A 22,983-nucleotide genomic window follows, 5' to 3' on the forward strand; every position below is an offset into this window, starting at 1 on the left:
GTAAGGATTAAATCCGTGGACTCGTCATATCTTGTAAAAGAAAACAAACATATTTAAACCTTTCAAATGTACTTTTCTTCATCTAGCCATCTACCCAGATCATTAATGTACAATTTTGAATTCCCAGAATTATTTTTGTTTGCACATTTACAAATATGATTCTTTAAAAAGTGATCTTTTAATTTCTGCAATTTTTTTATCATGCACTGTTGATTTAGGGGATGCAATGTGCAGAAATTTGACCTCCTGTGAGTGTTTCTGTGGGTGTCTGTGTTTATGTCTTTGTGCTTTTGTTTGTGTCTCTATGAGTGTGTATGTATTTTTTTCTGTGGGTCTCTCTGTGAGGGTGGGCGTGTATGTCTTTGTGTATTTTCTATGGATGTCTGTGAGGGTGTGTGCATATGTCTTTGTGCTTTTTCTATGGGTGTCTCTGTGAGGGTGTGTGTATGTAAGTCTTTGTGCATTTTCTCTGGATGCCTCTGTGAGGGTGGGTGTGTATGTCTTTGTGTGTTTTGTGTGGATGTCTCTGTGAGGGTGGGTGTGTGGATGTATGTATGTCTGTTTTCTGTGGATGTCTCCATGAGGGTGTGTGCGTATGTCTATGTGTTTTCTGTGGGTATCTCTGTGAGGGTGTGTGGATGTCTGTGCATTTTCTGTGGTTGTCTCTGTGAGAGTGTGTGTATGTCTTTGTGTGTTTTCTGTGGATGTCTCAGTAAGGGTGTGTATGTATGTCTTTGTGTGTTTTATGTGGTTGTCTCTCTGTGTCTGTATGTCTTTGTGTGTTTTCTGTGGGTGTCTCTGTGTGTGTGTATGTCTTTGTGTGTTTTCTGAGGCTGTCTCTGTCTGCGTTTCCTTGGGTGTTTGTGTTTGAGTTTGTGTGTGTGTGTGTGTGTCCATTGTCTCCTTTTATGACATTTTGACCTTACTACTGATTATTCACATCTTTCTACAGACTTTGAGACTAATGAGACCTTTGCGGAAGTCACCAATCCACCATTTAACCTTTAAATTATTGTTTAGGCAGTTCAGGGCCCTTCCTTTCTGCCACTGCATGCTGTTGTCATCATTTAGTTTACAAAAAGATAATCAGAACTCCATATTTTGTTTTGTAAATCTCCTTTTTTGACAAAACTGTAGTCTACCTCATTACTTGTCAGGTCAATGTAAACAAGTGCTGAGTGTCTGTTTGGGTGTCTGTGTCTGAGTGTGTTTCTTTGCGTGTCTGCTAGAGTGTCTATATGTAAATCTTTATGTGTGTGTGTGTGTTTTTAGTGTATGAGTGTGTCTGTGTGTTTGTGTGTTACTACCTTTACAACATTTCCAAGTTTGACTACACTTAAGTGCATATATACGTTTTACATTTTAGTCACTTGGTCAAAAATTGCACATGTCAAAGGGGGGGGGGGCGTGATCAATGGTTAAGTCAGGGGCCCCAAAATTTCTAGTGGCGGCCCTGCCACCAAGGACAATGTTAAAAAAAGATTTTTTGTAATTGCTATCAGATTTAGGGCTAGAATACAAGTGGTGCGCTAATTTTTACACTGAAGGGGAAAAAATTAGCCTGGTCAGATTAGCATTGGTGTTACAAGTGGAATGTAAAAAGTTAGCAAGCGGAGGAAAGACTCAGACACGGTAACTTCAGGACTTTGGATATCACGACCCGTGCTAACTCCCTCTCCCTATAGACTTCTATAGGGAACAGGGATTTCAAGTAATTATATTCAAAACACATTCAAACATATTAAAATAGTTTAAAATTTATATTTCATGTTTCAAGGTATTTGACTGGGAAGGGCTCAAAAAATTTATTTTTGTATATATGTATGTATGCACATACATATTTACACATATAAACATATAAATAAACATGTATCCACATACATAAACATGTATAGATATACACATACACATATTAAGACATATGTATATATACTTTGGAGTATTTTCCAGTCAGACACCTTGCCATATACCATATCCCTTTTTAACAAAATTAACAACATTACAATTATATATTTTTTTTATTAAAAAGTATATACTGTGTGTGTGTGTATATATATATATATATATATATATATATATACACTGTATATATATATATATATATTATATATATATATATATATATATATATATATATATATATATGAGTGTAATACTTTTTTTTTATGTGTTTTTTTAATTTTTTTAAACTTCAGATCTCAAGTCGAGCAACATATTCTAGTTCAATTTCGGATTTTGTTTGAGTGCAAACTATAACTTTCAACATGTAATATTAGCGCTATTTAGTGTGGTCGCAATAGTCATTGAACATATAGAGTGCATTAGAGCGCTGTCGGCAGCGCTAGCCCTTCTCTGGTAAATCTGATTAACAATGAACTTGTAATATCAAGTTGCGCACAAATGTCGCATGGTCCAAAGATATCACGTATCATGTTGCGTGCTATCATTAGCACACCACTTGTAATCTGGACTGTAGTGATCTGGAAATCAGTAGGACATTGGTATATGCGCTTTTTCATATAGAGTGTACAAGAGTTTAGAGAAGTTGCATTTAACAGATTTGTTGGATAGGGATGTTTCTGTTGTGAACGTTTTATGTGAGGTTGTGAATAGACAGAGTGGGTGATTTTGTGAGCAGAGATGTTTGTGGGGTCTGAATTTTCAGATGTATTCGCTATCTGCTGAATGTAGGATTATGGGTTGTGATAAATAAACTAAACCCACATACACAACTCACACACTCAGTTTTGCATGTGCAGGGTGGGCTTATTGACTTGAATTGGTAAAGGATTTTTATAACAGAAGAAAAGAAGACTAGATAGGATAGATGGTAAACTATATATTATATCAAGGCTTTCCAGCTCTCCTACAAAAAATACTGGATGACCAGTGGGTGATTAGGAGTAACTGGTTGGGTGGTCATGATCAGAACCTGTTGTTTAAAGCCTCTTGTCCTTATCACACCTCAAATCTATGCCCCTGTAGCTTATCATAAATATGTCAAAAACTGTTTTTAAATCAGACTTCATTACATAAAGGGACAGTCTATTGAACATTTTTATTGTTTTAAAATAGATAATCCCTTTATTACCCATTCCCAGGTTTGCACAACCAACACTGTTATATTAATATATTTTTTACCTTTGTGATTACCTTGGATCTAAGCCTCTGCAGGCTGCCTCCTTATCTCAGTGCTTTTTACAAGCTTGTGTTTAGCCAATTAGTGCTGGTTCCTGCATAACTCCACGGGAGTGAGCACAATGATATCTACATGGCAAACATGAACTAGCACTGTCTGACTGTGAAAACAAAATGCACTGAGATAAAAGGCGGCCTGCAGGGACTTAGAAACAGACAGAGATTTATAGGTTATAAAGTATATTAATAAAAAAATGTTGGTTGGGCAAAGCTGGGGAAAGAGTAGTAAATGTGTTATCTATCTTTTTAGACTTTCCCTTTAAATGTCCAGTGTTTTTACATATATTTTAGCAGACAGGCAGCCTAAATAACTGGACTGACCAGTTAAATACTGGACATCTGGCAACCCTAAATATATCTTAGATTGATGGATGATTCAGTTTAAGAACATATTCATTTTGGATTACTATTTTGCATTCTGAACCTGTTGCATTATAATATTTATCTGTCAGTCTGTGAGATGCACCCGGAGTCTTTATTTTACTGTAACCTTATTATAAGGGTTGAAGGTAAATACAGAGCTTATGCATTGCAGTTTCCTGTATCTTTAAACAACTAAAATCACAAAGCTACAGAAGGGAAAGAGGTGTTTCAAATTAGGTATGTTGAAAGTCACAGCTTTGAAAGGGCAAAACAAATGCTGGAATTCTATTGTCATTTTCAGGTCACACAAGTAAAATTGAACCTATGTGAGACAGGCCAGCAAGGTCACCTCACCATGCGCTCAAATCAGTTAAAAATAAAGTGAATTGTTTTACTTAAATCCCCAATTCCTCAGGCCCCAACATTTGATTGTATTGGTCTTTATCAAATTGTAAGTATTGTAGATAACAAAATGCCCTAAGCTCGGCATATAAATTCAGTTTTGAACAAATGTTCATAGATATGACACATAAACAGCACAAGTGAATGTCTTTACCTTGTTAAGTCTACTTTCCTAAGGTTTGGTAGATTTTTGAAGGTCAACTTGTAAAGGGCATTAAGGTAATTGAAACTAAAATCCAGAATTTCTGTTGCATGAGGGATGCTCTCAGGAATATTTTGCAGGCCTAAACCTTCACAGCTATAACTCAGATTTGCAGTTATCTGTGAATAAAATGTACAGACAATGAGAGTCATAGTAAAGTAGTATAGTGAACACAATAACAATATCATCATGTGAAACATTCTCAGAATAACGATTTTTAACATTCAAGATATACATTATGATTGACTAGCTTCAGTTTATCTCACGATTATTCTGATAGAATTATGTTTTTTTTTTTTTTAAATAGTTCATTTATTTAGACTCAGATATGTATTGTTATAGATTAACTTGTAAATGATGTAGCATCATGTTTATATGGGTTGAACTAGTTTGTTAACTGGTATAGGGAGGTTAAAACTGATGAGAAGTTTGCTTGACCTGGGCGTTTCCATTAAAGGGACACTGAACACAAATTTTTTCTTTTGTGATTCAGATAGAGCATGCAATTTTAAGCAACTTTCTAATGTGGTCCTATTATCAAATTTTCTTCGTTCTCTTGTTATCTTTAGTTTAAAAAGAAGGCATCTAAGCTTTTTTCTTGGTTCAGAACTCTGGAAGCACTTATTTTATTGGTGGGTGAATTTATCCACCAATCAGCAAGGACAACTTAGGTTGTTCACCAAAAATGGGCCGGCATATAAACTTACATTCTTGCATTTCAAATAAAGATACCAAGAGAATAAAGAAAATTTGGTAATAGGAGTAAATTAGAAAGTTGCTTAAAATGTCATGCTCTACCTGAATCTCGAAAGAAAAAAATTGGGTTCAGTGTCCCTTTAAATTGGTTAAGTGCACATAAGTATGACTGCAACACTAAACACAGTAGGACTGCATAATCAACAAAAGCATAATACAACAACAATGCAAAATAGTGGATTTTTTTTACAAATGTCAAAGTTAGTTACATTTTCCTTACTAATGTATCATGTGACAGCCATCAGCAAATCACAAAATGCATTTGTATATTCTGTGAATCTTCCACATGCTCAGTAGGAGCTGGTTACTCAGAAAGTGTACATATAAAAAATTGTGCACATTTAGATAATGGAAGTGAAATGAAAAGTTGTTTTTTCCTTGACGGTTTCCTGTACACATGCTTTGTGATGTGAAGGTATTTTTTAGATATAGTTGGTGAATTTGTAATAACAAGGCTGTTGTTTGGTGCACTTAGAGTGAGGAATGATGTGAGGTGCAGCTGTGTGGATGTTAGATGCTAGCAAGTAACTGTAATGAGCATCAGAGAGGCCATGGCAGTCAATAGCAGAGATATTTAAAAGAGGGGTCTAGACAGCATGGAAACAAATCTGAAGGTCCTAGTAACTTCAATGCTTCTACAGTTGTGAAGGGGAGCAATGGTCTTAGAGGGATGTTGTGTATAATGTGTACCTGTTAAGATCCTGTGCTCAAAGACAAGGTGTCATAACAGGCACGTGTCATTTCTGCATCTGCAGCTGTTAGGTGTACTGTACCTTTAAGGAGGCCTAGAAGATCAATTAGGCCTTAAATGCAGTAGTCTATATTAGCTCTGTGTTTGTACATGTAGTTGCTTGTGTATGAGTTACTGAACCTCTTACTCTGTCAATTACTTATTGGATATACTGGTTTGACTTCTGTTCTTCCTCTGACTATGCTTTTGCATTAACCCCTTGTTTGTGACTTACTTGGTATTCCACTTTGGCTTGTTTGTGGCCTTTTTGTGCTGCTTCTCCCTGTGAGACCTTGACCTGGACTGTCTGACTAAGTTTACCTTTACCCTACATCACTGGTTTTCAATCTGTCCTCAGGCCTCCCTAACAGTCCACTTTTTGAGGAGTTTTTAACTAGAGCACAGGTGAAATAATCAGCTGATCAGTAAACGTGGTTATTTTACCTGCTCTCATCCAAGGTAATCCTGAAAACCTGACCAGTGCCCTTGATACATCTGCTATCAGAAGATCTGCATTAAAGGGACACTAAACCCATTTTTTCTTTCATGATTCAGAATGAGCATGCAATTTTAAGCAACTTTCTAATTTACTCCTATTATCAATTTTTCTTCGTTCTCTTTCTATCTAAAAAAAAAATTGGGTTCAGTGTCCCTTTAAGTAATTTATGCAAGTTGCATTCGTCTTGATAGCGAGACTAAACTTTTACAAAGGTATGTCTTTCTTTGATATTTGACACCCAAATCTACCTTTCTGCTCCGGACCTATCTGCTTCCTTGGTTAAAGGTCTTTGTCATATCTCATCCTGGATGTCCTCTCACTACCTTATGCTAAATCTCTCCAAAACTGAATTCCTTATTTCCCACCCTTCTTACAAAATATCCTCATCATTACCCCTACCCCCTTATGCCCACTGTCTTGGGGTCACAATTGAATCAGATCTTTCTTTCACTCCTCACATTCAACCATTAGCCAATTCCTGCCACTTCCACCTTAAAAACATTTCTAAAATGTGACATTTCCTTACACAAGACACAACTAAGATTTTAATCTACTCTCTCATCCTTTTCCACCTTGACTACTGCAACTCCTTCCTCTCTGGTCTCCCCAGCTGCTGTCTAGCTCCTTTACAATCCATAATGAATGCCTCTACAAGGCTTGTCTTCCTTACACATCGCTCTTCATCTGCTGCACCTCTCTGCCAATCCCTTCACTGACTTCCTCTTGCTTCCAGGATTAAAAGCAAAATTCTGACTCTGACATAGAAGGCCCTCAACTGATATCAATAATAAAATAATAATATTCAAATTTATAATCTTACAGTTACTCAGTTGTTGTTTGTTTTGTAGGAGTTGATTAACCCCTTTGTGGTGGTGCAATAGTGTTGTTCTGATATAAACACTATTTGTAAAAAAAAAAAAACTTAAAGGCTATCACGTTATTTCAAGGCCGGGATCGGATCACGATGGACTGTCTGCGGTGCTAGGCATGCCCCCCCAGGCTGATACTTGCTTACATCAAAGGGCCTAGCTGCAGCATGCCATCCTAATAGTGTTAAAGCCCAGTGCTGTTAGGACAGCATGGAACGTCCTAACGGTGTAAAAGGGTTAAAGTACTTGAGAGAGTTTAGCTACTACATTTAGTCTTATTGCTCTCTTACCCATGGCCTCTGTTGAAACACTGTGCTGTTAACGTCCAATGTATCAGTAAGGGCTTGTGGTGAGCTGAGTCTCTCAGCCTTTGAATCCATTTTGTTACATTTGAAACAACAGCATAGCGCCTGACACTGAGAAGAAAAGGGCTCAGAAAGGAAAGCTGTTTGCTGTTTTTTATAAAAGGAAGGAGATTTTGAACAATTAAGAGAGAGAAAAATACAAGGTAAATGAAGTGGCCATTACATTGAACTGAAGAATTATGTCACTGAATAAGGAAGATGTTAAGGAGAGAAATCTGGTGGTATTAAAGTAGTGAAGGAACCGTGTGTACGATCAGGAGTAAGGTAGATTACTACAACACTCAAAGACATACAGGGTGAATTTAAAAGGAGCTAAAAGGTAAGAATACATTAAAAATAAGGTGCCAACACTGCCTCCTTATTTTTTTACTTAGACCAAGGAATGTTGCTAAAGTGAAGGCCACCAAAGGATGATAAAAGATTTAAAGATGAAAAGGTCATTAAAGGGCAACTAAACCCAAAATCTTTCTTTCATGATTCAGATAGAGAATAGAAATTTAAACAACATTACAATTTACTTCCATAATTTATTTTGCTTCATTTTTAAAATATCTTTATTTGAAGAAAAATCAATGCACATGGTGAGCCAATCACATGATGCTTCTATGTGCAGCAACCAATCAGCAGCTAATGAGCATATCTAGATATGCTTTTCATCAAAGAATATCAAGAGAATAAAGGGGGCGGAGCTAGCCAGCCTGAGAGATGGCGGCTGTCTGACTGAGCTCTTAGGCCCCAGCTAGGTGAAAACGCCTTAGGCATTAGCCATCCCGCACTTTAAGGCCACAAACCGCCAGATAAATGAGCGACTAACTCCAGACATAGGTTCTGCTTGACCTGTGTGCCTCGCTACAAGAGATCTGCCTTTTGGGAGAGAGCGCACTGAGCGCTCATATACACCTCGCTTCAAACTCTGATGGCGGCATGGTAAGGGAAGATCAGGGTCCGGAGACACCTACATTAAGGGATTCCCAGAGACAAATCATCCGGTAAGCACATAGACTTACCAGAACTCCGGCACCTCAAATGCCACACAGGAACGTACTGAAGATAATGCAGCGACGGGCCGCAGCCTGTACTAAAGTTTTGATGCGCACTTAAATTGCCTTTCACCGGGAGCAAGCTACAGCAAATAGATCACTGCAATAAAGGGGTAAGAAAAACGGATCTTATAATATTCACCCTGCTATAAAAGTAAAGTTGTGCTTCATCACCCTCACAGTGTTAAAGACTTATTATAGCAAGCGGTGCACTAAAAACTTTGACAGCTAGATTAAAGGTGTTATAAACATCCCCTCAAGTGCATTTGACAAAATGAAGGCTTACATACCCTGCTACAATTAAAACATACGTTGCTGCATGTGGAAAAGTCTCATAGAAACAAACACAGCCCTCCAAGCACAGACAACCAAAAAGTGTCACACATTATATGGACATTTGTACAAGCTTCTGCACATGGAAAACTTGATCACACCTTAACTACTAACAGCTGCAGTGTGTTCACTCTTTATGGGCCAGATTAACAGATTATACTTCTTATAAAGAACCTGCAACGACAGTATAAACTCAAAGAACTTTGTATTCAGCACCAAGATCTTTATTTATCTTTTAAGGATTTAGTGAAGGCAGAGGGGCAAAATCCATCCAAAGATGTCTCCAAAAAAAATTAATAAACCAAGCAAGAATGCTAAACCCCTGAAAACACCCACTCATACAGTAAACAATTTTTTCAAGACGCTTGAAACAAAAAACATAGCGCCTACAGAAGATGCAATGCCAGACCTTAGGTCTGAACACAGTTCTTCAGAATCTGAAAGCGACCTCGCTTCAGAAAGCATTACCATCCCCACAGCTCTCTTCAAAACAATCCCTTCAAAAAAGGACTTTTCTTCTCTTATTTCACAGGTCAAGCAATGCATCAAGGAGGAAATCTCAGACCTCAAAAAGGACATCTCTGACATTGGTCACAGAGTAGAATCACTCGAAAACACCCAGGATCTACATGCAGACACTATCACAGACCTGCAAAGCACCGTTCAGAAACAAGATACAGCTATCAATGAGCTGGAGGATAAGATAGATGATATCGAAAATCGCAGCAGACGTCATAATGTTAGACTACGGGGAATCCCTGAAACCATTTTACCACCAGATATTGAACAATATCTCCAAGACTTCTTCAGCACGTTAAAAAAAGAAGAAACACCCTCAAAAATATGCATAGACAGAGCTCACAGAGCCCTGCGACCTAAACCACTAGCAGGACAAGCACCAAGAGACATCATAGCCCGCATCACTAATTTCCAAGAGAAAGAGGAGCTAATGAAGTTAGCCAGAGAACAACAGCCCATAAAATATGACAACATGGACATTCAAATGTTCGCCGATTTGTCACAGAGAACTCTTTCAAAAAGACGAGAACTTAAACCACTCACGTCGCTGTTGAGAAAACTAAACATCCCCTACAGATGGGGGTTCCCCTTTCATCTGTTAATCCTTTGGAAAGGAAGACGCATCACTTGCACATCTACTAAAGATATACCAGACATATGCAGGGATCTGGACATCCCTATCCCTCAGCTAGAGGAAAATGCTGAGCCTCAAGAGAAACACACAAGTCCAAGCAAGCTGAACCCTCTACCACAAAGGAGTGAGTGGAGACAGGCGTCTCAGAAGAAACCCCGCAAATCTGTACAATCCACATCTCCATCATTAGAAGAAAAGGGATGAAAAGTCTTTGCTGCACACAAGGACATATCCTGAACTCTCGAATAGTCCCCTATGGAGACCCCTAACTGCAAGTATTATCTATACTCCAGAACTCACGAGGCATACAGAACCTCAGAGATATTAAAATAGTGTCTTAAAGGTTAAATTGTTAACAGTTAACTAATGTTGACTTTAATTTTTTTTTCACCTAGCCGGGAGTTTATCTCCCTAGAATAGAATTATGTTGTTTGAATATGTATTGAAATTATTGTGTTTTACTGTTCTTCCTCTTTACCTATTCTTCTCCCTTCCTTTCTTTTCTTTTCTGTCCTGCTCTCTATTGAAGCATATGACACCACTTATATGTTCACCAGTATATAATCTATGTTCACACATACTACCCTCTCTGACACATTTACAACATGTTGATTAACCACTCTCCACAAAATTTAACTATCTTCACACAGAACGCTAAAGGTCTCAATTGCCCTAACAAGAGAAGGCTAGCTATACTAGACCTCCAAAAAAAAGGAGGACACATACTAATGCTCCAAGAGACCCACTTCAAGGGGAAAAATATCCCCAAATATTTCTCCTCACATTACCCCCTACATTTCCACAGCACTAACCCTCACAAAAAAATTAATGGAGTAAGCATCTTAATCCACAAATCTCTCCCCTTTGTTAAAACCCAAACCATAGGGGACAAAGAAGGCAGGTACATTTGTTTAAAAGGTCTCCTATATGGTAAACCAGTAACTCTAATAAACGTCTACACCCCTAACTCACACCAAGATAAATTTGTATCCTCAGTTGCAGACCTTCTCATTAAAGAAGCAAAAGGCTCCTTAATCATGGCAGGAGACTTGAATCTCCCCCTAGACCCCACAGTCGACTGCTCAAACCCCTCTTCTAGAGCTAAAATCCCGAACCTTCCTAGTATCTGGCAAAAATTTAAACTCCTCGGCTTACATGATGCCTGGAGATATTTCAACCCTCAAAAAATAGATTTTACCTTTTTTTCCCATCCAAGATGTAATTATTCCAGACTGGACTACATTATGGTTGATCACCTAATCCTATCACACACCACACACTCCTCCATACATCATACAACTTGGTCAGACCACTCCCTAGTATCATGCACCATAAAATGGCCAACGGCCCCCATAAGAACTTTTCAGTGGAAGTTGGACGACACATTACTGCTAGACCCAAAGCAAACAGAGTTATTTTCAGAACAGATAAGCTCATACTTCTCTATAAACGAGACACCAGATGTAAATGTGGTCACCCTCTGGGAAGCCCACAAGAGTACTATAAGAGGGGAGTTTTTCAAAACTGCTGCCCAAATAAAAAAGAAAAGACGTGAGGAAATAAATCTCTTGGCTAAAGACATATCAGACTTAGATTACAAACACAAATCTAACCCCTCTGATAGATCCACTCTAGAACAACTACAATCCAAAAGAGAACAAATGAACCTTTTACTACAGATAAAATCACAAAAACAGCTTCTACACCTTCAGCAAAATTTTTACAGGGAGGGTAATAAGTCAGGCAAACTCTTAGCTAGAGCATTAAAAAAGCAACAACAAAAAACCTATATCCACGCTATAAAGAACCCAGATGGCACACACCTAGAAGACACAAAATCAATAGCTAAAGAGTTCAAGAAATTTTACCACAAACTCTATAATCTTTTCCCATCTAGAGACCCTCACAGCCACGCATCCCTCTGTAATCAATACCTAGAAAATCTTCCTATCCCCAAACTGAGCCTAGACCAATGCAACCAATTAGATCGCCCAATTCAATTGTCAGAGGTTACAGAAGCGATAAAGCAATTAAAACAAAATAAAGCTCCAGGCCCTGATGGCTACACAGGTTTATATTATAAAACCTTCGCTCCTCTGCTAGCGCCACATTTAACATCCCTATTCAACTCAATCCCAGAAAAATTCCCTTTTCCTGACGAAATGTTGCAAGCCAACATTTCAGTTTTAACAAAACCTGGCAAACCCCCGATCTCACCGGCACATTTTCGTCCAATCTCCTTACTGAACATTGACCTCAAAATGTATGCGAAAATTCTAGCAACCCGACTTAATCAAATTCTCCCCTCCATAGTTCATCAAGACCAAGTAGGGTTTATCCCACAGAGAGAAGCAAAAGACAACACGGTCAAAGTATTAAATTTATTGGATTATGTTACACAGACAAAAACCCCGACTGTTTTCGTTTCCACTGACGCTGAAAAAGCCTTCGACCGACTAGACTGGACTTACTTACGCACGACCCTACAACACTTCCACTTCCCAGAACCCTTCATTTATAAAATCCTTGCCTTGTACTCAAACCCTACTGCACAGGTTAAAATCAATGGTACCCTTTCGGACCCCTTTGAAATCCGAAACGGTTCTAGACAAGGCTGTCCCCTCTAACCACTTCTTTTTGTTTTATCCCTAGAGCCCCTAGCTATCAAAATACGGTTAAACAACCAAATTCAAGGCATATCTATTGCTAACCAGACACATAAACTAGCCATGTTCGCAGACGACATCCTCTTAACACTTACAAACCCTAAAGTATCTCTACAACAAGCCATCACTGAACTAACACAATTTGGCACAGTTTCAAATTTTCTAGTAAACATGACTAAATCAGAATACCTCCCTATAAACCTAACAACCCCCACCCTTAACAACCTGAAATCCACCTGTCCCCTAAAACAACAAACCAAATACCTCAAGTACCTTGGCATTCACATTACTCCAGATAAACAAGACTTGCGCAAATACAATTATGGTAATCTAATCACAGAGCTCCTAACCTTAACATCACATTGGCTCCCAAAAAATATATCGTGGATAGGCAGAATGCAAGCAACAAAAATGATCCTGCTCCCAAAAGTATTATACATTCTCCAAACAGTCCCCATCCCAGGCATACAAAAAGACCTAGACACTATGCAAAAGATCATAAACGGATACATTTGGAACCGTAGACCCCCGCGAATTAATAGAGACACACTTTTTAAACCTCCATCAGAAGGAGGCCTTGGGGTCCCACATCTCCTATCCTACAAACGTGCCATATCGCTACAGAGAGTACAAGACTGGTGTAAATTTAACACTTCCAACCACAAAAGCTGGGTGCAAATTGAAATCGATCTAGCTCCTAATCATGACCTCAGCACAGCATGTTGGAACCCTGTTTACCTTAACAGACATTCCATCTCTTCGTCCTCAATCTCTAATGAGACCTGGTCAGACTGGGAAATTCTCTGTAATACGTCAAATAAAATCTCTTCCAGATTCTCACCCCTCACCACGCTCTTAAATAACCCAGAATTCAGCCCCGGGAAAACCTCAGATTGCAAACTCCTTACAGACCCACAAAAACTCCTACCCATGTACCTTATCACTCACGAGACTAAGTTTATTAAAGATAAAACCCAACTTGACCTATTAGAGCACCCTTTCTTATCATCTTGGCTCCATGTACACCAAACAAGACACTTCATAATGACACATAAATTTAAAAAAGACCTCACTAGGCCTCCCACAATATTCGAGCAAATGTGTATCACTACAGAGGAGATAAAAGGAGCCATCTCCAAATTGTATAAACTCATCTTAACACATACCTTTCCCGATCTCCCCTCATACACTAAAAGATGGGATAATGAGTTACGCCTAAATACCCCTGCTAAAACTTGGTCGCTCAGGTTCTCATCTCTGTTACACTCCGCTCACTCAGCCCATGCAAAAGAAACCAACATCAAATTATTGATGAGGTGGTATTTAACGCCAGCCAGAATCAAGTACATACACAAACATTCCCCAGGTTCATGCTGGAGAGGTTGTCACAAAGAAGGCCACCTTTCCCACATCTGGTGGGAATGTGAACATATTAAACCATATTGGTCCATTATTTTTTCGAGTATTAATAAAACACTGCACACTCAAATAACACCTGGTCCAGAAATAATAATGTTAAGGCACCCACCTTCAATTACATGCAAAATACGGCAACATCTATTCCATATCATGCTAAATGCAGCTAACCAGCTAATACCAAGAAAATGGAAATCATCTGTAGTGCCCACAATGTCGGAATGGATAGAATTAGTTAATAGAAACCTACTCCTAGAGAGACTATATTACCTCAAACTAGGTCAAATTACACTACACCAGGACATGATGTTCTTGTGGGAATCCTTCAAATTTAGTGATCTAGACACATAAACCCATCTCAGAGATATATACTCACACTCCTAACAATTTGGTCTATGCTTCTTTCCTCTTTTTCCTCTTTTCCTATTTCCTCTCTCCTCTTCCTTTCCACCTTTTCTATTTCTCTCTCCAATTGTAACATTGAACAAGTTAATTTGGATTCATGAAATTCATAACAGAACTGCACTAGAAATAAGAGAAAATAATTTTCTGATGTCCCCCCTTAACGGAACATGGAGAGGCTCATATACCATTCTCCTCAACTCAACTACCTCGAGCCTACCATAACATTTGCAAAACTGTGAAAAGACTTTGAACCACGGGACAAAGAAGAAAAGACTCTATTTAATAATATGTGCAACATTTACTGTAACAAAACCCTATTTACCTGTAAGAATTCTGAACCACTCTCTGGTTCTATTGTTTTGTTTTCTTGTTAAAGTTTTACTCCAAACTATAATAAAAATAATATAAATAAAAAAAAGAATATCAAGAGAATAAAACAAATTAGATAATATAATTAAATTAGAAAGATGTTTAAAATTGCGTTCTCTTTCTAAATCATAAAAGAAAAAATGTGGGTGGCATGTCCCTTTAATGGGTGTATGTTTGATATGAATAGAGTGTGTATACCAAAGAAAACAGGCGACTATGCCAGCAGTATAGACAATCAATGGCTATATGTTTGTAGGGGTCACATCTGTTTTCAAGGCATATGATATTAGATGAATATGGAAACATATTTTAATGGCTGTGGGGCCAAAATTAGGTGAATATACCTGGTAGCTAATATAAGAATTAGTGGTAGATAAAATCAGTTATAATTGGCTTTACAGTAGTATTTCAGTTGACTTTTACAGGAATATGGTGGGGACATAATCTTGAGAAGAAAGAGTAGGATTATAAGGAGAGAAGAGGAGATTATACTGTCTAGTTCAATGGTTTGGGGAGTGGTGCTGCTGACAGAATAAAACTATAGACCTAAATATGCTGAAGGCTGTCTGAAAATGCCAGTAATATGCAGTTCTAAACATAAATGCTTCTTCTCCAGAGTTAGTGCTATACGGCTGCTTTTGTGCATTAGTTAGCAGCTTTAAAAGACATGAAAACCCATGTTTTTTCTTTCATGATTCAGACAGAGCATGCAATTTAAAAACACTTCCAATTTACTTCTATTGTCTAATGTGCTTCCTTTTCTATATATCCTTTGTTGAAAAGCATACCTAGGTAAGCTTAGAAGCAGCAATGCACTAATTTGAGCTAGCTGCTTATTGGTGGCTACACATATATTTATGTGTTATATATTTATATATATTTCCATTGGTTAACCAGATGTGTTCTGCAAATTTCCAGTAGTACAGTCCTTCAACAAAGGATACCAAGAAAGAGAATAAAGCACATTTATAACAACATAATTAAATTGGAAAGTTGTTTAAAATTGTATGTTCTAACATCTGAATCATGAAAGAAAAAGCTTGGGTTTCATTTTTCTTTAAAGGCTCAGTAAACACCTTGTAATTAATTGTGTTGCTATAGAATAACATATCAGGGGCGCGATCCGATATAGATCGCAGTTTGCGGCGCAAGCGAGGGAACCCACGTCGCCCGCAGTTTCAGCTCGCAACTGGAGCCATCCAATATGCGGCGCCGTCACTTGCTAAAGTGGCGCAAGTCTCACAAACCAGCGATGTCCAGAAATCTGCGTAAGTACAGATTTTTGGAGTCGCCAGTGACTTGCGCCACGTTAGAAACTGCCGGCGCCTATAAAACCTGACTAAAGTCTAAATCACCCACACTGTCTAACACGCCTCCCTAACATAGCCCGACACGTCTAACACGCCTCCCTAACATAGCCCGACACGTCTAACCCTCTATCCGCTATCCCCCCTCACTATCCTAACAATAAAAAAGCTATTAACCCCTAAACCGTCGCTCCCGTACCCCGCCGCAACCTAATAAAGTTATTAACCCCTAAACCGTCGCTCCCGTACCCCGCCGCCAGCTATATTATATCTATAACCCCCTAAAGTGAGCCCCTAACACCGCCGCCATCTATCTTAAAATTATTAACCCCTAATGTAAGCCCCTAACACCGCCGCCATCTCTATTAAAATGATTAACCCCTAATTTAATCTACCTACCCCGCCGCCAGCTATATTATCTATATTAACCCTAAGTATATTATAGTTAATATAGGTATTACATTATATATATTAACCCTAATTATATTAGGGTTAATATAGTTAATATAGTTACTATAGTATTTATATTAACTATATTAACTCTATCTAACCCTAACACCCCTAACTAAATTTATATTAAATTAATCTAATTCATTTATAAACTAAAATATTCCTATTTAAATCTAAATACTTACCTATAAAATAAACCCTAAGATAGCTACAATATAATTAATAATTACATTGTAGCTATGTTAGGGTTAATATTTATTTTACAGGTAAATTGTTAATTATTTTAACTAGGTATAATAGCTATTAAATAGTTATTAACTATTTAATATCTACCTAGTTAAAATAATTACCCAATTACCTGTAAAATAAATCCTAACCTAAGTTACAAATACACCTACACTATCAATAAATTAAATAAACTACAAACATCTATCTAAAAATACAATTAAATTAACTAAACTAAATTACAAAAAAAAACAAACACTAAATTACAAAAAATAAAAAAAAATTACAAGATTTTAAAGCTACACCTTATATTATATTATATTTCAGCTCTTTTGCATACAAATACAATACCCCCCCATTACAACCCTCCGGCGATGTCTTCCTCCAAGCGGCAAAGAAGAATTCTTCCTCCGGCGACGTCTTCCTCCAAGCGGCAGCAAAGTCTTCATTCTTCCGGCGGCATCTTCAATCTTCTTTCTTCGCTCCGCCGCCGCGGAGCATCCATCCCGGCCGACGAACGATTGAATCAGCCAATCAGATTCAAGTTCAATCCGATTGGCTGATCCAATCAGCCAATCAGATTGAGCTCGCATTCTATTGGCTGTTCCGATCAGCCAATAGAATGCGAGCTCAATCTGATTGGCTGATTGGATCAGCCAATCGGATTGAACTTGAATCTGATTGGCTGATTCAATCAGCCAATCAGATTTTTCTAACTTAATTCCGATTGGCTGATAGAATCCTATCAGCCAATCGGAATTCGGCGGACGCCATCTTGGATGACGTCATTTAAAGGTACCTCATTCGTCGTTCAGTCGTCGGCCGGGATGGATGCTCCGCGGCGGTGGAGCGAAGAAAGAAGATTGAAGATGCCGCCGGAAGAATGAAGACTTTGCTGCCGCTTGGAGGAAGACGTCGCCGGAGGAAGAATTCTTCTTTGCCGCTTGGAGGAAGACATCGCCGGAGGAAGAATTCTTCTTTGCCGCTTGGAGGAAGACATCGCTGGAGGAAGAATTCTTCTTTGCCGCTTGGAGGAAGACATCGCCGGAGGAAGAATTCTTCTTTGCCGCTTGGAGCAAGACATCGCCCGAATCGGATCAGGAGTTCGGCCCGGTGTGGTGAAGACAAGATAGGGAGATCTTCAGGGGGGTAGTGTTAGGCTTTTTTAAGGGGGGGTTTGGGTGGTTTTAGAATAGGGGTATGTGGGTTGTAATGGGGGGGGGTATTGTATTTGTATGCAAAAGAGCTGAATTCTTTGGGGCATGCCCCACAAAAGGCCCTTTTAAGGGCTGGTAAGGTAAAGAGCTTTGAACTTTTTTTAATTTAGAATAGGGCAGGGATTTTTTTTTATTTTGGGGGTTTATTATTTTCTTAGGGGGCTTAGAATAGGTGTAATTAGCTTAAAAATCTTGTATTTTTTTTATTTTTTGTAATTTAGTGTTTGTTTGTTTTTGTAATTTAGTTTAGTTAATTGTATTTTTAGATAGACGTTTGTAGTTAATTTAATTTATTGATAGTGTAGGTGTATTTGTAACTTAGGTTATGATTTATTTTACAGGTAATTGGGTAATTATTTTAACTAGGTAGATATTAAATAGTTAATAACTATTTAATAGCTATTATACCTAGTTAAAATAATTAACAATTTACCTGTAAAATAAATATTAACCCTAACATAGCTACAATGTAATTATTAATTATATTGTAGCTATCTTAGGGTTTATTTTATAGGTAAGTATTTAGATTTAAATAGGAATATTTTAGTTTATAAATGAATTAGATTAATGTAATATAAATTTAGTTAGGGGTGTTAGGGTTAGATAGAGTTAATATAGTTAATATAAATACTATAGTAACTATATTAACTATATTAACCCTAATATAATTAGGGTTAATATAGTTAATATATATAATGTAATACCTATATTAACTATAATATACTTAGGGTTAATATAGATAATATAGCTGGCGGTGGGGTAGGTAGATTAAATTAGGGGTTAATCATTTTAATAGAGATGGCGGCGGTGTAAGGGGCTTACATTAGGGGTTAATAATATTAATATAGCTGGCGGCGGTATAGGGGGATTAGATTAGGGGTTAATAATTTTTATATAGGTGGCGGCGGTGTATGGGGTCAGATTAGGGGATAGATAAGGTAGATGACAGCGGTGTAAGGGGCTCTAATTAGGGGATAGATAAGGTAGATGACAGCGGTGTAAGGGGTTCTAATTAGGGGATAGATAAGGTAGATGGCGGCGGTGTAAGGGGTTCACATTAGGGGATAGATAAGGTAGATGGCGGTGGTTTTAGGGGTTCACATTAGGGGATAGATCAGTTGGATGGTGGCGGTTTTAGGGGCTCACAGTAGGGGGTTAGTTTATGTAGATGGTGGCGGGGTCCGGGAGCGGCGGTTTAGGGGTTAATAACTTTATTAGGGATTTCGGGGGGGATCGCGGTTGACAGGTAGATAGACATTGCGCATGCGTTAGGTGTTAGGTTTATTTTAGAAGATCGCGGTTGACAGGGAGATAGACATTGCGCATGCGTTATGTGTTAGGTTTATTTTAGCAGCCAGTTTAGGGAGTTACGGGGCTCCAATAGTCAGCGTAAGGCTTCTTACGGCTGCTTTTTGTGGCGAGGTGAAAATGGAGTAAGATTTCTCCATTTTCGCCACGTAAGTCCTTACGCTGCATATTGGATACCAAACTGCGCTGGTTTGGTATACCTGCCTATAGCCCAAAAAACTACGGGTGACGGCAGAAATATACGCGCGTAACTTCTAGGTTACGCCGTATATGTGATACCAAACCAGCGTAAATATTGGCGTCGCCGGCTTTTGCGAGCGACGATTTTTATCGAATCGACCCCCAGGCAAGTCTAAAAAAAATTAAACAATTTAAAATCTTGTTAATTAATAGCCAAACTTCACCCGTCACTTGCCTTATTTGGAAGAGCCAATCCAGTCTTGAGTCTGCTGACAACAAGACTAGTCATAATGTTAGTATAAGCGGAATTGTTTTGCAGTTGTTAAAGGGACAGTCTACTCCAAAATGTGTACTATTTAAACGATAGATAATCCCTTTATTACCCATTCTCCAGTTTTGCAAAACCAACACTGTTATATTAATATACTTTTTACCTCTGTGATTTACCTTGTATATAAGCCTCTGCAGACAGCACCCAATTATCTCAGAGCTATTTATTTATTATCTATTTACTGGCATTTTAGCCAATTAGTGCTGTGTTCCACTCTACGGGAGTGAGCACAATGTTATCTATATGACACACATGAATTAGCAGTGTCTTGTTGTGAAAAGCTAAAATAAATGCATGTGAAAAGAAACTGTCTGTAGTGGCTTAGAAACAGTCAGATATGTAAAGGTTTAAATGTTATAAAGTATATTAATATAACAATGTTGGTTGTGCAAAGCTAGGGAATGGGTAGTAAATGTAGTATCTATCTTTTTAAGCAATAACAATTTTGGTGTAGGCTGTCCCTTTAAGTTAAAGTTAATTATTGACAGACATATATAACAGGGTTAATCTCAAGAAGTCAGAGCTAAATTAAAAATGGAATTGTATTGCAAAGTTGTTTTACTATGCATAACTTTACATTTTATATTACAATCTCCCTGTAACATTTCATGGTGGGTCAAGAACAGTTTTACAGCAAATGCATAATACATACTGTATATTGCAATGTTTATTTCCTCTACACATAACTAAACGTTTTATATTCCAATCTTAAAGTGTTTGATGCCTATTTTAACTGCATCACTTGTTTTGTGAAATGCATCTCAAGTTCAGAATATTAAATCTCCATTTACTTATAAGCATTTTGTTTAGAAAAGATACAGAATTATATTAAACTAGTGAAAGTGCATATAACAAGTATAATCTAGAACTAATTGCTACTCAGTTTTCTCTACTAAGTAGTTAGCAGGGACTGTAGTGCAATAGATACTGATTATAATGTTAGATTAATACGTACAACTCCTTAAATAAAAAGTAGCAAACAATATTTTTTTTCTTTAAATACATTTTATTGACACAAAGGACAGCACCTAAGGTCAATGTAATATAATAAGCAGTAACTTTAAATGTCTAATCTTACCTCAACGCAACTGAAATCTGTTGTGCTTTCCTCCTCTTTGGCGCATACGGGGTAAAATAATAACACTGACAAAAAGTACAGTGTAAATGCCATATTCAGTATATTAAATGTTTCAGGTAATATGATTTATCAAGCTGTTAAGGGACAATCTACAGTCCAAAGAATAACTAGTGAGTTCTTTAGCTTTTAGGTAACAGAATGTGAAAGTAGAAACGGAAGAAAATGCAGTAACAGTGCAAACACTGATTGCCAAATAGCAGAACTTCATAAAGGTTTATCACAGAGAAGTTTCGATTTGTGAGACTAGAGCGATACACATTGTATTTAACCTTTTGTTAAATAGGAAAGGAAATGTTGGTTTTTCTTTTATAACTGCAACTATAAATGGTGAAAGTGGACTTTGGAGTTTCTCAACTCCAGTTCTCAGGACCCTTACCAGGCCAGATATTCATTATATCTTAACTAAAGCACAGGTGAAATCAGTAACCATGGTTACTAAACTGCTCTCACCCTTCAGATGATTATTTCACCTGTGCTCTAGTTAAGATATAATGAAACTCTGGCATGATAAAAATCCTGAGGATTGGAGTTGAGAAATATTGTTATAGAGCATAGAATTGAAAAATAGCAGAGAGTTATGAGGATAAAAATAGTCAAGTTTAAAATATATTTTATAATCAATACCTGTAAGTTAAGGAAGGAGAGGGGCAGATTTGGCTGTTGAAAAATGGAATTTATGTTTTAATTGGGGAGCTTGGGTTGGGGTATTAGGCACCGGTATTGAAAACATCAACAGAACAATGAGAAACTGTTGATATATATTTGAATAAAAGGTTTGGACCCACGAAGTGCAGGCAAGTGGCAATGTGTCGCCCATTGTAAATTATATATGGATCGTGACCAGCAAAAGTCTCCCACTTGTTGGCACTCTCAAAGGGTGGGGGGCTGTATTTGAAGTGTTCCTGTGTAGGAAAATTTAAAATAATGCTGATGTGACTTTACTGTCACTAAACCTACACTACCTGCCTCACACTCTAAAGGTGGCAAGAGAAACATGGCTGAACCCCTATACTTAACCTGTAGGGCTGCCCTTGGACTATATCACACTACTGGCGATTTATCCCAAGTAAAATGCAGGTTACTCTCCTGACACACCCAAAATGCCAACATTTACGTCATGTCTTCACTATACCTGTCTAGTAAGGACAAAAAACCCTCCCTATTATAACTACAGGAGCTATGTTAATACATTTAAATACATATGCATTTTCATGTATAATGCATATTATTATATTCATTGTACAGAAATGAAACTGCTTTTTGTGTGTGTTCTTTTTATGATTTGATTTAAATCATAAAAAGAACATACAAAAAAAAGAACCAGTTTATTTCTGTATAATGATTTAAATAATATGCATTATATGTGAAAATGCATATCATGTAAACATTGTAAAGAAATGTAATGTTCCTCTAAAGTTTCTATTAAAGCCTTCACCCCCAGTGCAACCTATACTAATAACCCCTAATCTGTCATAAACTAAAGACCTATCCACCCCTAACCTTTTAACCCCTAAACTGCCAATAGCCCACCACATTATCCCCTACACTACTTAACCCCTAAACCACCTCAACCCCCCACTGCAAGAAACCCCCTAACCTTTTAACCCCTAAACTGCCAATAGCCCACCACATTATCCCCCTACACTACTTAACCCCTAAACCACCTCAACCCCCCACTGCAAGAAACCCCCTAACCTATTAACCCTTAAACCACCACAAACCCTGAATGCAAACTACCCATACACTACTTAAATGGACATTGTACACTACATTTTTCTTTGCATAAATGTTTTGTAGATAATCCATTTATATAGCCCATCTGTGAGTGTTTTTGTAAAAATATATAGTTTTGCTAATTTTTAAATAACATTGTGCTGATTTTCAGACTTCTAACTAAGCCCAACCGTTATAGATGTATACTGATGTCTACAGATTTCTTCTAGCTCCTGTTTATCTAATGGGACTTTTCATATGCAGGGAAGAGGGTGGGGGATGTCTGCTCTTCCTGTTTTTCAAGCCCATTTCAGTGGGTGTCTCAGCCTAACCTCATTAACGGTGCTA

General features: G+C 37.7%; 1 protein-coding gene across 1 annotated transcript in view; it reads right to left on the reverse strand.

Moving 5' to 3' along the window:
- The window catches only part of CD180 (CD180 molecule), a 51,422-nt gene extending 30,425 nt beyond the window's left edge, over positions 1 to 20,997 (reverse strand). Inside the window, exons 1-2 of the mRNA XM_053700449.1 lie at positions 20,863 to 20,997; positions 4,118 to 4,284 (exon numbers count right to left, since the gene is read on the reverse strand). Coding sequence (XP_053556424.1) covers positions 4,118 to 4,284; positions 20,863 to 20,955 — 260 coding nt within the window. The 5' untranslated portion in view covers positions 20,956 to 20,997. The remainder of the gene's footprint in view (positions 1 to 4,117; positions 4,285 to 20,862) is intronic.
- Between the last annotated feature and the right edge of the window lie 1,986 nt (positions 20,998 to 22,983).

This window comes from Bombina bombina, chromosome 2 (assembly GCF_027579735.1).
Source record: "Bombina bombina isolate aBomBom1 chromosome 2, aBomBom1.pri, whole genome shotgun sequence".
Taxonomy (NCBI): domain Eukaryota; kingdom Metazoa; phylum Chordata; class Amphibia; order Anura; family Bombinatoridae; genus Bombina; species Bombina bombina.